At 47.7% G+C, this 17,340-nt stretch overlaps 1 protein-coding gene across 2 annotated transcripts in view; it reads right to left on the bottom strand.

The window, feature by feature from the left end:
* Positions 1-17,340, bottom strand: part of LOC120913016 (relaxin receptor 1-like) — a 219,493-nt gene that overhangs the window by 33,441 nt on the left and 168,712 nt on the right. For both annotated transcript variants that reach the window (XM_040322669.1, XM_040322670.1), the window contains exons 11-13: positions 9,672-9,743; positions 7,066-7,137; positions 3,936-4,007 (exon numbers count right to left, since the gene is read on the bottom strand). In XM_040322669.1, coding sequence (XP_040178603.1) covers positions 3,936-4,007; positions 7,066-7,137; positions 9,672-9,743 — 216 coding nt within the window. The remainder of the gene's footprint in view (positions 1-3,935; positions 4,008-7,065; positions 7,138-9,671; positions 9,744-17,340) is intronic.

Genomic DNA, 17,340 nt, shown 5'->3' with positions numbered 1-17,340 from the left:
TTCACTTTGAAGCAAATGACGTCCTTACGACGTCATTTGCCGCAATGCACGTCGGGAAAGTTTCCCGAGGGAGCATGCGCTCTACGCGGGAGCGCGCCTAATTTAAATGTTTCCCGCCCCCGGCGGGATCATTTACATTAGGCGCCCTCACGCCGGGCAAGTTAACACAGCGCCCCCGCAATTTACGGAGCTTCTGCTCCGTGAATCGCGGGCAGCGCAGAAAATTTGCGCGGGCACAGGGCAAAAACGCTGCCCTGTGCCTGCGTAAGAAAGGCGCAGATTCTTACTGAATCTGGGCCAATGTAAATTAGGTGAGATGAAAAAAAAATTAGATAATTATTACGGGAGGAATAATAACAAATGTCAGGTTTTAATGAACTCTGATGGGGAAGGCATGCAAATTATTAGCGTGTGTCAGAATTCATTACACGGCGAGACGCATGACACCCCAGATACAGAGCAAAGAGTATAAATAGTATATATATAAAAATGGCAAATCACAAAATGAACACGCTGGACGGAGGCTGGCGAGATCTGAGTGCAATCAAAACACGGAATGAAGGTCTAGGTAATGTTATTTATAAAAAAGTAGGAAATATTTGCACAGCCCCCCCCAACGATCCCAGGATCTCCAGTGCCACCCAGTGACCATAATGCCCATTATTCCTGATGGAGGTATTTAAAAAAAAAAAATACAGCATTATGGCCACTAGAGGGCACTTGGTTCTCATATCCCCATCACTTGGTCCCTAAACCCCCCGTAATTTTGTTCCCATACCCCCATCACTTTGTTCCCATACCCCCATCATTTGATCCCCATTCCCCCTATCATTTGATTCCCATACCCCATCATTTGGTTCCCATACTCCCATCATTATGTTTCCGTACCCCCACCACATGGTTCCCATATTCACACCATTTAATTCTCATGCCCCTATCGTTTGGTTCCCATACCCCCATCATTTGGTTCCCATACCCCTACAATTTGGTTCCCATACCCCATCACTTGGTTCCCGTACCCCCACCACTTGGTTCCCATACCCCCATCATTATATTTCCATACCCCCTTAACTTTGTTCCCATACCACCACAATTTGGTTCCCATATTCGCACCATTTAATTCTCATGCGCCCACCATTTGGTTCCCATACCCACATAATTTGGTTATTATAACCCCATCATTTGGTTTCCATGCATCACTTGGTTTCCATACCCCCATCACTTGGTTCCCATACCCCCATCATTTGATTCCCATCACTTGGTTCCCATACCCCATCATTTGGTTCCCATACCCTCATCGTTTGGTTCCCATACCCCCATAGTTTGGTTCCCATACCCCCATAGTTTGGTTCCCATGCTTTACTTGGTTCCCATACCCCCATAGTTTGGTTCCCATACCCCCATAGTTTGGTTCCCATGCTTTACTTGGTTCCCATACCCCCACAATTTGGTTCCCATACCCCTACAATTTGGTTCCCATACCCCCATCACTTGGTTACCATACCCCTATCACTTGGTTCCCATACCCCATCATTTGGTTCCCATATTCGCACCATTTAATTCTTATGCGCCCACCATTTGGTTCTCATACCCACATCATTTGGTTCTTATACCCCCATCATTTGGTTCCCATACCCCCCCATCACTTGGTTCCCATACCCCCATCATTTGGTTTCCATGCATCACTTGGTTTCCATACCCCCACAATTTGGTTCCCATACCCCTACAATTTGGTTCCCATACCCCCATCACTTGGTTCCTATACCCACATCACTTGGTTCCCATACCCCCATCATTTGGTTCCCATACCCCCATCATTTAATTCCCATTACTTGGTTCCCATACCCCCATCACTTGGTTCCCATACTCCCATCGTTTGGTTCCCATACCCCTATCATTTGGTTCCCATACCCCCACCATTTGGTTCCCATACCCCCATCATTTGGTTCCCATACCCCCATCATTTAATTCCCATTACTTGGTTCCCATACCCCCATCACTTGGTTCCCATACTCCCATCGTTTGGTTCCCATACCCCTATCATTTGGTTCCCATACCCCCACCATTTGGTTCCCATACCCCCATCCTTTGGTTCCCATACCCCCATCATTTGGTTCCCATACCCCCATCATTTGGTTCCCATACCCCCATCATTTGGTTCCCATACCCCCATCATTTGGTTCCCATACTCCCATCATTTGGTTCCCATACTCCCATCATTTGGTTCCCATACTCCCATCATTTGGTTCCCATACTCCCATCATTTGGTTCCCATACCCCCATCATTTGGTTCCCATACCCCCATCATTTGGTTCCCATACCCCCATCATTTGGTTCCCATACTCCCATCATTTGGTTCCCATACCCCCATCATTTGGTTCCCATAACTTGGTTCCCATACCCCCATCATTTGGTTTCCATACTCCCATCATTTGGTTCCCATGCCCCCATCATTTGGTTCCCATGCCCCCATCATTTGGTTCCCATACCCCCATCATTTGGTTCCCATACCCCTACAATTTGGTTCCCATACCCCATCACTTGGTTCCCGTACCCCCACCACTTGGTTCCCATACCCCCATCATTATATTTCCATACCCCCTTAACTTTGTTCCCATACCACCACAATTTGGTTCCCATATTCGCACCATTTAATTCTCATGCGCCCACCATTTGGTTCCCATACCCACATAATTTGGTTATTATAACCCCATCATTTGGTTCCCATACCCCCATCATTTGGTTTCCATACCCCCATCATTTGGTTTCCATGCATCACTTGGTTTCCATACCCCCATCACTTGGTTCCCATACCCCCATCATTTGATTCCCATCACTTGGTTCCCATACCCCATCATTTGGTTCCCATACCCTCATCGTTTGGTTCCCATACCCCCATAGTTTGGTTCCCATACCCCCATAGTTTGGTTCCCATGCTTTACTTGGTTCCCATACCCCCACAATTTGGTTCCCATACCCCTACAATTTGGTTCCCATACCCCCATCACTTGGTTACCATACCCCTATCACTTGGTTCCCATACCCCATCATTTGGTTCCCATATTCGCACCATTTAATTCTTATGCGCCCATCATTTGGTTCTCATACCCACATCATTTGGTTCTTATACCCCCATCATTTGGTTCCCATACCCCCCCATCACTTGGTTCCCATACCCCCATCACTTGGTTTCCATACCCCCACAATTTGGTTCCCATACCCCTACAATTTGGTTCCCATACCCCCATCACTTGGTTCCTATACCCCCATCATTTGGTTCCCATACCCCCATCATTTGGTTCCCATACCCCCATCATTTGGTTCCCATAACTTGGTTCCCATACCCCCATCATTTGGTTTCCATACTCCCATCATTTGGTTCCCATGCCCCCATCATTTGGTTCCCATGCCCCCATCATTTGGTTCCCATGCCCCCATCACTTGGTTCCCATACCCCATCATTTGGTTTCATACCCCATCATTTGCTTCCCATATCCCATCATTTGGTTTCATACCCCCATCATTTGTTTCCCATATCCCATCATTTGGTTTCATACCCCCATCATTTGTTTCCCATATCCCCATCATTTGGTTTCATACCTCCATCATTTGTTTCCCATATCCCATCATTTGGTTTCATACCCCCATCATTTGTTTCCCATACCCCCATCATTTGTTTCCCATACCCCCATCATTTGGTTCCCATCATTTGTTTCTCATACCCCCATCATTTGTTTCCCATACCCCCATCATTTGTTTCCCATACCCCCATCATTTGTTTCCCACACCCCCATCATTTGATTCCCATACCCCCAAGGTGTTTAGATACCCCCTGTTAAGAACCTCTTCTTTAACAGATTCATTTTTAGAAGATTCTACAGATCAAATATTATTTACACATTGACATCGGTATCATGGAAAAGCAAGATACTTACAAAGATTGCAGGCTGGGCAACATATCAAACTGGTTATGTGGAATAGAAGTTAAAGGATTGAAGGATATATTCCTAAAAAAAGAAAAGAAAAATACCATATATAAACATCCACAAAGTACAATAACTACTGTCCTACAGACTATCAGACATGGAGACATCTACCATACGAGGCTATGGGAATAGAGAATAAAAACCATACACACTCATAGGGGCCTGTTTATAAAACATTTTTTATCGCATTTATTTATTGTAGAAATACTAACATAATTTATATTTATTGGCCCTTTTAGTTGTGCAGAGCAAAGGCTTTCATGTTCATATCTGTTGGAAGCATCCTATGATCCTATCCATGTTTCCAAGCTTGTTTTACACCCAATTCCGAAACCACTGCCATTAATATGTATTTTTCCCACCCTGTGGCCATAACATCCTCCACCTGTCTGGGAAGACGTTCCACAAGACTATGTCTGTGGGAGTTTATGTCCATTTGTGAGGTCTGGGTGCTGATGTTGGATGGGAAGACCTCACTCACAATTGGGGTTCCAATTCATGCCAAAAGTGTAGAGGGGTTGAGGTCAGGGATCTGTGCAGGACACTTGAGTTCCAAAACTCATCTCACCTACTGTATATGATCCTGCAGGAAATTCAATTCCAAACCTATGGTCATTAGTTTGGAGTTGCCCCCCTCCCTTGGTTGCTATAACATCCTCCACTATTCTGGGAAGATTTTCCGAAAAAGATTTTGGGGGGTGTCTGTGGGAACGTGTGCCCATTTGTAAGGTCAGGTGCTGATTTTGAATAAGAAGACCTGGATCACAATCCAGTTAATCCCCAAGGTGGTCAGTAACGTTGATGTCATGGCTCCGTGCAGGACACTCGAGTTCTTCCACATCAAACTGGTTTCACCATGTCTTTATGGAGCTGGCTTTGTACACAGGGGCACAGTCATGCGGGAATAGAAAAGGGTGTTCAGTAGGATAAAGGTCCAAAGGTGTTCAGTGGGGTTGAGGTCAGTTCCTCCATGACCTCAACCCTACTGAACAGCTTTGGGATGAGAATATCTAATTCCAAGAGTGTTCTGTAGGGTTAAGGGCAGGTACTGACGTTGGATGAGAAGACCTTATACCAAAGGACTTCCAAAAGTAGGGTTGAGGTTATGGCTACGTGCAGGACACTCGAGTTCCTCCACACCAAACTGGTCACACCATGTCTTTATGGAGCTGGCTTTGTACACAGGGGCACAGTCATGCGGGAACAGAAAAGGGTGTTCAGTAGGATAAAGGTCCAAAGGTGTTCAGCGGGGTTGAGGTCAGTTCCTCCATGACCTCAAGCCTACTGAACACCTTTTGGATGAGAATATCTAATTCCAAGAGTGTTCTGTAGGGTTAAGGGCAGGTACTGACGTTGGATGAGAAGACCTTATACCAAAGGTTTTCCAAAAGTAGGGTTGAGGTTATGGCTCTGTGCAGGACACTCGAGTTCCTCCACACCAAACTGGCCACACCATGTCTTTATGGAGCTGGCTTTGTACACAGGGGCACAGTCATGCAGGAACAGAAAAGGGTGTTCAGTAGGATAAAGGTCCAAAGGTGTTAAATAGGGTTGAGGGCAGGTACTGGTGTTGGATGAGAAGACCTTACATCAAAGGCCTTTCAAAAGTAGGGCTGAGGTCAGGGCTCCATGCAGGACACTCGAGTTCCTCCACACCAAACTAGCCACACCATGTCTTTATAGAGATGTTGGTTGAGAAGATCTAACTCATTCCAATTCATCCCAAAGGTATTCAGTAGGGTTGAGGTCAGGGCATTGTTCAGGACACTTGGAGTTTCTCCATGACCTCAAACTTACTGAACATCTTTGGGATGAGAATATCTCATCCCAAGAGTGTTCTGTAGGATTAAGGGCAGGTACTGATGCTGGATGAGAAGACCTATACCAAAGGCCTTTCAAAAATAGAGTTGAGGTCAGGGCTCTGTGCAGGACACTCGAGTTCTTCCACACCAAACTGGTCACACCATGTCTTTATGGAGATGTTGGTTCAGAAGATCCAACTCATTCTAATTCATCCCAAAGGTGTTCAGTAGGGTTGGGGTCAGGGCTCTGTACAGGACACTGGAGTTCCTTCATACAAAATTGGTCAAATCATGTCTTTATGGAGCTGGCTTTGTACACAAGGGGGGGCACAGTCATGCTAGAACAGAAAAGGGTCTTCACCAAACTGTTACCACAAGGTTGGAAGAGCACCATGGTCTTAAACAGTGGTTCCCAACCTCAGTTCTCTCATAAACACCAAACCTTTGATGTTGAGTTAAAGCACTTGTGCAAGTTGAAGAAGATCTTGAAAACATGGCTTGTTGGTGTTGAGAACCCCTTGTCTAAATTTTCTTTCCCAAACTGTTACCACAAGATTCACAAACGTACGTACACCCGGCGCAATTTATTTACGTCGTTTACGTTAGGCTTTTTCGGCGTAAGGTTGTTCTTGCTATTAGGAGGCACAGCCAATGTTAAGTATGGACGTCGTTCCCGCTTCGAAATTTGAATTTTTTACGTCGTTTGCGTAAGTTGTTCGCGAATAGGGCTGGACGTAATTTACGTCCACGTCGAAACCAATACGTCGTTGCGGTATACTTGGGAGCAATGCACACTGGCATATGTACACGGACGGCGCATGCGCCGTCCGTACAAAACGTCAATCACGTCGGGTCATCATATATTTACATAAAACACGCCCCCCTTCCACATTTGAATTACGCGCGCTTACGCCGGCCCCATTTACGCTACGCCGCCGCAACTTACGGAGCAAGTGCTTTGTGAATACTGCACTTGCTCCTGTAAGTTGCGTCGGCGTAGCATAAATACAATACGCTGCGCCGCCGTAACTATGCGCGCCCCTACCTGAATCTAGCCCAACGAAGCGTATCTCAGTCTGAGAATACGCTTAAAGATACGACGGCGCTCATTCGGACTTACGATGGCGTATCTACTGATACGCCGTCGTAAGTCTCTATAAATTCGGCTATATGTCTTTGTATGATGGAGTATTTACAGGACCCTTCATCGGGGACACCTGAAATCGATCATTATGAGGGGGTTCACATATTTTTGGTGACATAGGTACAAAACTTACAGCTGTTGAAGTTCTTGCAAGTTGGCAAACAGTGACGGGGGAAGAGTCTCCATCTGGTTAACAGAAAGGTCGCTGTTTATGGACAAGGTAACATAATAAACAGTTAGATGTTCCATCAAACAATATTTTGAGTTAATGAAAATCTATAGGGGGAAAGGCAATATATAAGCAGATTAAAGGCCAATGCCACCTTTGGCTAACATGTAACATGGTGCAAATTGGACATGTCTTTTGTATTTAAACACTATTTGCTTATCCCGGAGCTCAGCTGTAAAGTAAGGCAGTGTATTTTTTTTTGACTGTTTGTGTCCCATTGAGGAAATCTCACTTCCTGTCCTGGCAACAGGAAGTTGGAGGAAATCTATCAAAGTGAGGAGAATCCCTCCTCTTAGATAGAACAGTTGTCCCTATTGGACATGTCTTTTGTATTTAAACACTATTTGCTTATCCCGGAGCTCAGCTGTAAAGACATGTCCAACAAAATCCAACAGTTGTCACCAGAACAAGAGGTGATATGAAACATATCACCTCTTGTTCTGGTGACAACTGTTGGATTTTCTATCACTTCTATGAGCTAAGGTTTCCGCCGAACTCATGGTAACAGGCCACCCAGTCAACTGTGCCCATGGAATTCCCCACCCCGCAGCCTCACGTGACAAAGGAGTGCTGGTGACCTCATTGATATTATATGGCCATATTTGGTCATTGACATTCAAATTTAGCCAAGTGCTCATATTAATTCAATGATGTCACCAGCACTCCTTTGTCACGTAAGGCTGCGGGGTGGGGAATTCCATGGGCACAGTTAAATGGGTGGCCTGTTACCATGTTCACCCTCCCTAATTGTCCTGTGCTCCTTGTCATGGCAAGTAATGAGCTAAGGTTCAGGCCAAACGTGCGGAAAACTGTCACAATCGGCTTTGGCCAGGGAATGCCGCATATAACAAAGTGAAAGGAATGCTGGTGACATCATTGACCAAATATGGCCATATTTTGTCACCGACGTCCAAATTTAGCCAAGTGCCCATATTATTTCAATGATGTCACTAGCATCCCTGTATCTTTGTTATATGTGGCTGCAGGGCAGGGCATTCCCCAGCCAAAGCCGATTGGGCTGGTGGCCTACCATCATGTGACAGTTTTCCGCACGTTTGGCCTGCGGGATCAGAAAAGGGTGTTGAGTAGGAAAAAGGTCCAAGGGTGTTCAGTAGGGTTGAGGTCAGTTCCTCCATGACCCCAACCCTACTGAACACCTTTGGAATGAGAATATCTCATCCCAAGAGTATTCTGTAGGGTTAAGTGCAGGTATTGATGCTGGATGAAAAGACCTCATGCCAAAGGCCTTTCAAAAGTAGGGTTGAGGTCAGGGCTCTGTGCAGTACACTCAAGTTCCTCCACACCAAACTAGCCACACCATGTCTTTATGGAGATGTTGGTTGAGAAGATCTAACTCATTCCAATTCACCCCAAAGGTGTTCAGTAGGGTTGAGGTCAAGGCTCTGTTCAGGGCACTGGAGTTTCTCCATGACCTCAAACCTACTGAACACCTTTGGGATGAATTAGAATGAGTTAGATCTTCTCAACCAACATCTCCATAAAAACATGGCGTGGCCAGTTTGGTGTGGAGGAACTAGGCCACCAGCCCAATCGGCTTTGGCCAGGAAACGCCCTGTCCTGAAGCCACATATAACAAAGACAGGGATGCTGGTGACATCATTGACCTAATATGGCCATATTTTGTCACTGACGTCCAAATTTGGCCAAGTGCCCATATTAGTTCAATGATGCACGGAGCCATGACCTCAACCCTACTTTTGAAAGGCCTTTGGTATAAGGTCTTTTCATCCAACATCAATATCTGCCCTTAACCCTACAGAATTCTCTTGGGATGTATTATCATCCCAAAGGTGTTCAGTAGGGTTGACGTCCTGGAGGAACTGACCTCAACCCTACTGAACACCCTTGGACCTTTATCCTACTGAACATCCTTATCTGTTCTCGCAGGCCAAACGTGCGGAACACTGTCACATGATGGTAGGCCACCAGCCCAATCGGCTTTGGCTGGGGAATGCCCTGCCCTGCAGCCGCATATAACAAAGAGACAGGGATGCTGGTGACATCATTGAACTAATATGGGCACTTGGCTAAATTTGGACATCAATGACCAAATAGCGAGCAAAGGGTCTCGTCACATGGCCATATTAGGTCAATGATGTCACCATTATCCCTGTCTCTTTGTTATTTACGGCTGCAGGGCAGGGCATTCCCCGGCCTAAGCCGATTTGGGTTTGTGGCCTACCATCATGTGACAGTTTCCCGCACATTTGGCTTGAACCTTAGCTCATTACTAGCCGTGACAAAGATCACAGGACAATTCGGGAGGGTGAACCTCCCAGGGGGGACACGAGTAACACTATAAACCAAAGCCTGGCTTTACCCCTTCCACACTCCATCCAGAATCAAAAGAAAACAGCATCCAGTTTACCATCTTATATCAGGATCTAAATTGGCAGATACTGTAGGTGTTTGTGTTTGTATTTCCTTAAATAATCCTGGCTGTGAACAAAGGAAAGTTGTATAAAGTTATTGGGAACAGAATAACTCACAGGTCCACCAGCTTGGGCATTTGAGTCAATGCTTTGTTCTTGATTTCCTGTATCTTGTTTCGGCGTAAGACTCTAGGAGAAAGAAAATGAAAGATCATCTTATGTTAGCAAATTGTCTAAAAATACACCTTGTAGTTATATGACTGACAGGGGCGGACTGACCATTGGGACTCCCGGGTACTGCCCGAGGGCCCCATGCCTCTAGGGGGCCCCATCAGGGTTGCCAGGCTCAATAAACCAGGGACAGTATGTAAAAATCTGTGTTTTTTTTTACATCTGTCCCTGATATGTCCAAAACCGGCACGCTTTTGATGTTAAAATTCTGAGATTTTAGCTGCCCCGCCTCTACTGCCTCCTGGCGTGGTGGCCTTCTGTAAGCCTGGGGGCCCCATAATCTTCTATTGCCCGGGGGCCCCATGAGTTGTCAGTCCGCCCCTGATGACTGAACAACAGTGACTCCATCTTGATGGCTATAAGTTCATATATCTTAAACTTGAGTTTGACTCATCTCATTGTTAATGATATTCAGCGTATCCTTTTACTAACCACTCCCCCCTCCCCTATTGTGATTGGTAAGGTTGAACCAAATATAAACTGTATACCTGCCCAATAAAAGGTCAGGCAATTTTTGAACATACTCTCTGCATTCTCTGTTCCCCTTTCACACCGGGGCGGGAGTCGTGGTAGCGCTATAGCGCCGCTATTTTTAGCGGCACTATACCGTTGGATTTGCTGTGGAATTGCGGCCAATATCAGTATGCGGCCAATAGCAGTGCGATTTTAACCCCTGCTAGTGGCCCAAAAAGGGTTAATACTCTGCAGAGGCGTATTGCCGGTGGTATAATCCACGGTGTCCCATTGTTTTCAATGGGAAGGAGCGGTGGAGGAGCGGTAAACACACCGCTCCTCTCACCGCTCCAAAGATGCTGCTGGCAGGACTTTTGGAGAGGTCCCGCCAGCGCATCGCCTCAGTGTGAAAGCCCGCTGGCTTTCACATTGAGACTGCAGGGCAGGAGTTCTTCAGGCGGTATTTAGGCAGTATTTTTAGCGCTAAACCACCTGAAAAACTCCTCAGTGTGAAAGGGGTCTAAGAGTTGTCTGACGGTACCGGGGGTCTTTGGGGTGTGGTCTTGCAGTATTAACCCCTTGGCTGGTCTGTCAAGTATCCTAGAGTACCTTTATAATCCTTTCAGAATGGAGGCACTGCTGAGGTAAGGTGATCAACTGTGGTGAGTAAATTCTTTTGTCTTATTCTGACGAATTGGATTCTTGCCTCAGCTCTGATAAAACCTTAGGCTTTTAAATTTAATAAAGGAGGGAGGCGGACCAGGCCTGATGAAGTGGCCAGGTAAAGTCATGAAATGGGTTGATGGAGTTGTATGTATATTGTATACCCAATTAAAACCTACATCATTCCTCTTGAGCGGAATACCCTAAATAAGAGGACTCAGACCCAGAGAGGGATGAGGTCTCTGAATCAAAAGGTTTCAGGGCAACAGAACCCCTTTTTCATATGAGATCTACTGATACCCTCTATAAATAGGGGGTCTGGGACACCCAGCGGGTCTCATCTGAAGAAGGGGGTTCTGTTACCCTCAAACGTCATTTGATTCAGAGACCTCATCCCTTGTTCCCATAAGGTCAGTAGTGGAAGTATGCAGGGGCACCCATAAAAGTTGGAAGCCTTCAAAAATCTCAGGTAAAGGGATGTGGGTTTTTATTGGTTTTTAAGATACACAGACAACACCATCAGCACGTTTCACGACTTCTACACGCCAGTTCATTCTTCCCTGAGTGCTCTTATTCAGGGTAATCTGCTTTTTTACTCGTCTTAATACTTTGTACATACCGTATTTATCGGCGTATAACACGCACAAACGTATAACACGCACCACAATTTCACAAACATGTTTTCACATCCCCCTTTACAGTACACAGCCCCCCCTATCCAGTACAAAGCCCTCCTCTCCAGTGCACAGTCCCCCATCCCAGTACACAGCCCCTCATTCAGTGCACAGTCCCCCCATCCAGTGCACAGCCCTCCATCCCAGTACACAGCCCTCCATCCCAGTACACAGCCCCCCATCCAGTGCATAGCCCCCCATCCAGTGCATAGCCTCCCAATCCCAGTACACAGCCCCCTCCCCAGTACACAGACCCATATCCAGTGCACAGTCCCCCATCCCATTACACAGCCCTCCATCCAGTACACAGTCCCCCATCCAGTACACAGCTCCCCATCCCAATACACATCCCCCATCCCAGTACACAGCCCCCCTCCCCAGTGCACAGTCCCCCATCCCAGTACACAGTCCCCCATCCCAGTACACAGCCCCCCATCCCAGTACACAGCCCCCCATCCCAGTACACAGCCCCCCTCCCCACTGCACAGTCCCCCATCCCAGTACACAGCCCTTCATCCAGTTCACAGCCCCCCATCCCAGTACACAGCCCCCCATCCCATACAAAGCCCCCCTCCCGGTGCACTGCCCCCCAGAGAAATTAGGGGAAGTAGCTCGTGGGGGAGGACATATCATGAGATCGGTTGTGGATAGGTTGAGTTTGAGAAAGTGATGTGACATTCAGGAGGAGAGGCCAAAGAACAGAACCTTGGGGGACCCTGATGGTCGGGTCAGAATTTGGCGCATGGATCCATCCTGCCTTGTATCACCGGTTCAGGCTGGTGGTGGTGGTGTAATGGTGGGGGTGATATTTTCTTGGCACACCTTGGGCCCCCCATGGTTTAATCACCACGGCCTATCTGAGTATTGTTGCTGACCATGCCTTTATGACTACAGTGTCCCCATCTTCTGATGGCTCCTTCCAGCAGGATAATGCACCATGTCACAAAGCTCCAATCATCTCACCACTGGACAATGAGGTCACTGTCCTCCAATGGCCTCCACACTCACCACATCTCATCCAATAGAGACTCTTTGGGATGTGGTGGGAACGGGAGATTGGCATCATGGATGTGCAGCCGACAAATCTGCAGCAACTGTGTGATGTCATCAGGTCACTATGGAGAGAAATCTCTGAGGAACGTTTCCAACACCTTGTTGTATCTATTCCACCAAGAATGAAGGCCAAAGGGGGTCCAACCCAGGAATAGTAAGGTGGACCTAAAAAAAGTGTCCGGTGAGAGTAGATATCTGTGCCAAAGCCCGATTTACAGTATTTGTTTATGAAACAACTCTGCAATTACTAGTGCATTACACAAGGGGTGCTAGTGGTTTCTCCCAATTAAAGTACCAAATATAGGCCCTACCTACACTCAGGCATGGTCCACTGTTTCCACCATCTGGAAACCCACCATGCAGCCATCAAATGCAGCCTTCACCAGCGCCCATCAAATGTAGCCTTCACCAGTGCCCATCAAAAGTAGCCTTCATCAGCGCCCATCAAATGTAGCCTTCACCAGTGCCCATCAAATGTAGCCTTCACCAGTGCCTATCAAATGTAGCCTTCACCAGTGCCCATCAAAAGTAGCCTTCATCAGCGCCCATCAAATGTAGCGTTCACCAGTGCCCATCAAAAGTAGCCTTCATCAGCGCCCATCAAATGTAGCCTTCACCAGCGCCTATCAAATGTAGCCTTCACCAGTGCCTATCAAATGTAGCCTTCACCAGTGCCCATCAAAAGTAGCCTTCATCAGCGCCCATCAAATGTAGCCTTCACCAGTGCCCATCAAAAGTAGCCTTCATCAGCGCCCATCAAATGTAGCCTTCACCAGTGCCCATCAAAAGTAGCCTTCATCAGCGCCCATCAAATGTAGCCTTCACCAGCGCCTATCAAATGTAGCCTTCACCAGTGCCTATCAAATGTAGCCTTCACCAGCACCCATCAAATGCAGCCTTCACCAGCGCCCAAATTCAGCTTCACCAGCGCCCATCAAAAGCAGCCTCACCAGCGCCCATCAAAAGCAGCCTCACCAGCGCCCATCAATGCAGCTACCAGTGCCTATCAATGAATGTTTGCTTGCTTCCATTCATTCAGGAGTCGGGACACAGACACAGTCCTCCGCAACCGCCGCGCCTCTGACACAATGTACAAATGGAGTGGCCGCTGCCTGCTGATGCTGAGACTTAGGGCTAGATTCAGATAGCCCTGCGTAATTTAGTGCGGGCGTAACGTATCTCTGATACGTTACGCCGCCGTAAATTAGGGCGCAAGTTTCGTATTCATAAAGAACTTGCGCCCTAAGTTACGGCGGCGTAACGTATGTGGGCCGGTGTAAGCCCGCCTAATCCAAATGGGGATGATGTGGGCGTGTTTTATTTTAATTATTGTTGACTCCGTGTATTTTACGTTTTTTTTATGAACGGCGCATGCGCCGTTCGTGAAAGAATCCCAGTGCGCATGCTCGAAATTCAGCCGCAAATCGTCATTGCTTTCGACATGAACGTAAATTACGTCCAGCCCTATTCGCGAACGACTTACGCAAACAACGTAAAAAATTCAATCAAATTTGACGCGGGAACGACGTCCATACTTAACATTGCGTACGCCTCAACGTTACGCCGGAAAAAGCCTTACGCAAACGACGTAAAAAATTCTGCCGGGCGCGCGTACATTTGTGAATCGGCGTATCTAGGTCATTCGCATATTCTACGCCGAAAACAACGGAAGCGCCACCTAGCGGGCAGTGTAAATATGCACCCTAAGATACGACGGCGTAAGAGACACAGAAGACACTCGGTCACGGTTTATATCTCCTTTAACTCTACATGAATGAAAAGCTTATCTGCATTCCCGTTATATCCATGACCTGATGGACAGACTCTGCAACTATTTATTAAAAGCAAAGTGCGCTTTTTCGTAAATTGGCTTTTTTTTTTTTTTTTTTTTTTACATTTTTGAAATTTTTTCCACGAAAGACATAATTAGGATTGACTGTCTTTCAAATGAGGTAATTTGGTTTACATCAAGAAAGTAATTTTAGTTACTCATTATATCGGTGTCAGGAAAATACTGTCCAGAGAACGCAATGATAAACACGGGTTAGTGTTTAAATTTCGCGGAGAGGAGGGCCGCGGGTTTGCGCTGACAGTTTTACGAAGATATAAAGCAGTTGTGAGAAGAAACGGGTCTGGCTGTGGGAATGGGCCGACACTGCACCTCTCTGAAATATCTCTGTATGTAGGACGGGGGGGGGGGGGACTCCTCAATCCATGGGTGATCCAAGCCCCACTACTTTACGAAATTAGGAAAACAGGCGATCAAGGGAGACGTCACCCAGATATGCTAGCTAAGGTGCTTGGCATCCAGATGTGGTGACGGCTCTCACGGATGACTACAAGATCTGGCCATCCTCAAACTGTGGATATTCTCTGTACCATTCTACAACATCTCAAGCAGAGACGTGGTGTGCAAGGAGGAAAGCGCCGATATCAGATCATGTTGTCCAGATTTAATCTTATTTAGGCGTTTATCACAAAAATCCAATGCGTCTCGGGGACTCCCTTCATCAAGGCTTTGTAATGTTAAAAGTGTGTTTTGGACTGATAAAGCTGGAAGGATCCTCGCGATTAATGTTATGGGTTGAGAAAAAGAGAGGAGATGTTGCGCTAATTAATTAATTGGATCTAAACAAAGATGGATAAAAAGTAAAAAATTTAAGCCAGTAATGTTATGGGTTCCCTCGGCAGGTGATGCAGGGGACTCACTCAAGGCAAAGTAGCAGGTGGCCTTCACCAGAGCTCCTGATGGAGGAGAGGCCAAAAACCCTAGTGAGCCTGGTTTTCTTCACTACAATGTCAAAAAGTACTGGCCCCCAGGATTGCCCTGGCAAGGGGGGAAATTGAACAAAACGGTTATGGTGTGGGGACTGTACAAAAAAAAGAGTTGTAGGCAGGAGGCAGGCAAGAGAGTAGCTAGGTCCAGGAAGAGGTCAGAACCAGGTCACAGTCAGGAGAGCAGTCAGGTTCAGGCAGAGGTCAGGAGGCAGGCAAGAGAGCAGTCAGGTCCAGGCAGAGGTCAGGAGGCAGGCAAGAGAGCAGTCAGGTCCAGGCAGAGGTCAGGAGGCAGGCAAGAGAGCAGTCAGGTCCAGGCAGAGGTCGAAGGCAGGTAAGAGAGCAGTCAGGTCTAGGCAGAGGTCAGGAGGCAGGCAAGAGAGCAGTCAGGTCTAGGCAGAGGTCAGGAGACAGGCAAGAGAGCAGTCAGGTCTAGGCAAAGGTCAGGAGGCAGGCAAGAGAGCAGTCAGGTCCAGGCAGAGGTCAAAGGCAGGTAAGAGAGCAGTCAGGTCTAGGCAGAGGTCAGGAGGCAGGCAAGAGAGCAGTCAGGTCCAGGCAGAGGTCGAAGAAAGGTGGCAGGCAAAAGAATAGTTAGGTCCAGGTAGATGTCAAGAGCAGGTGGCAGGCAAGAGAGCGTTTAAGTCCAGGTAGAGGTCGAGGTGAGGAGGCAGGCAAGAAAGTAGTCTGGTCCAGGCAGAAGTTGTGGTCAGGAGGAGGCATGCAATAGAGCAGTCAGGTCCAGGCAGAGATTGAAGGAAGGTGGCAGGTAAAAGAATAGTCAGGTCCAGGTAGATGTCAAATGCAGGCAAGAGAGTAGTCAGGGCCAGTCTAATTTTCCCAATTTTCCTTTGAAATTAATAAAAAAAAAATGTAATCTTTACCATTTTTGAGTCTTAAGCCTCATACACACGATTGGATTTTCCGACGGGAAAAGTCCACCTGAGACCCCGGACACATTATTCAGACCAGGCTGTGGCTCCCCCAAGTAACTGAGACAGTCATACACAAATCTGTTGCCGCTGGGGGGGCGGCTGTTTGGGGGCAGGTTTGTGGCATCACTGAAGGGTGGGGTGGCGATGTCAGCAAGAGCAATTTGGCCACACCCACCGGCGCTACATCACTACTCCCCTTTGGGGAAACCCAAATGTGTCCAGGGCCGATCCTAGGCAGGGTGCATGGGGTTCTCCGCACCCAGGCGCCGCAGAGGTGGGAGCGCCGAAGCTCCAAAGTGCTCCCCTCCCTCCTCCTTGTCTGTGTCCAGAGGCAGAGCGCATGTAGCGGGTGCTGTGGTTCCCCATCCTGCTTGCTCTCTCCGCTGGCAACTGACAAGAGCGCATACCTCCCGTAATCCAGAATCCATACCCCCGGAATCCGGGCTGGGTACCACAGCTGAGCCTATTACCGGAACACGTTCCAGTACTAGGCTCCACTAATTAATTCTGTCCGGTGTGCATGGAGCAGTCTCCTGTCTGCCCCACTCTCTCTGCGTGTGTTGGCTCTTCTCCCATAGGCGGTGTAATGAGAGGCTTCTGGGTTGGCCGGAGCTGCTGCCAATCATCCCGTGCACTCCCAGAAATGCTCTCCGAATGCCACCCTCCAAGTAACCAAAGATGCCACGTATGCCCCGCCCCCTGTAATGTGCTTCTGCTCCCAGCGCGCCCCAGGTACAGGGATCTATTGGACAAGTACTGATCTATGGGGACACCTGATGTGGACACCTGCTGTGGGGAGGCTCTGATGGGGGGCAACTGCTGGGGGGGAACTGATGGGGGACACCTGCTGGGAGGCTCTGATGGGGAAACCTGCTGGGGGGCAACTGCTGGGGGGGACTCTGATGAGGGACACTAATGAAGACTTCTTAGGGGAGCATCTCTTTGTTTGAGTCGTAGTCATAGAAACATGTGTAAAGGGGAGGAGTTAGTACGATGACCACGCCC

This window comes from Rana temporaria, chromosome 9 (assembly GCF_905171775.1).
Source record: "Rana temporaria chromosome 9, aRanTem1.1, whole genome shotgun sequence".
Taxonomy (NCBI): Eukaryota; Metazoa; Chordata; class Amphibia; order Anura; family Ranidae; genus Rana; species Rana temporaria.
The sequence above is the reverse complement of the archived record's forward strand: the minus strand, read 5'-3'. Positions and strand labels throughout refer to the sequence as shown.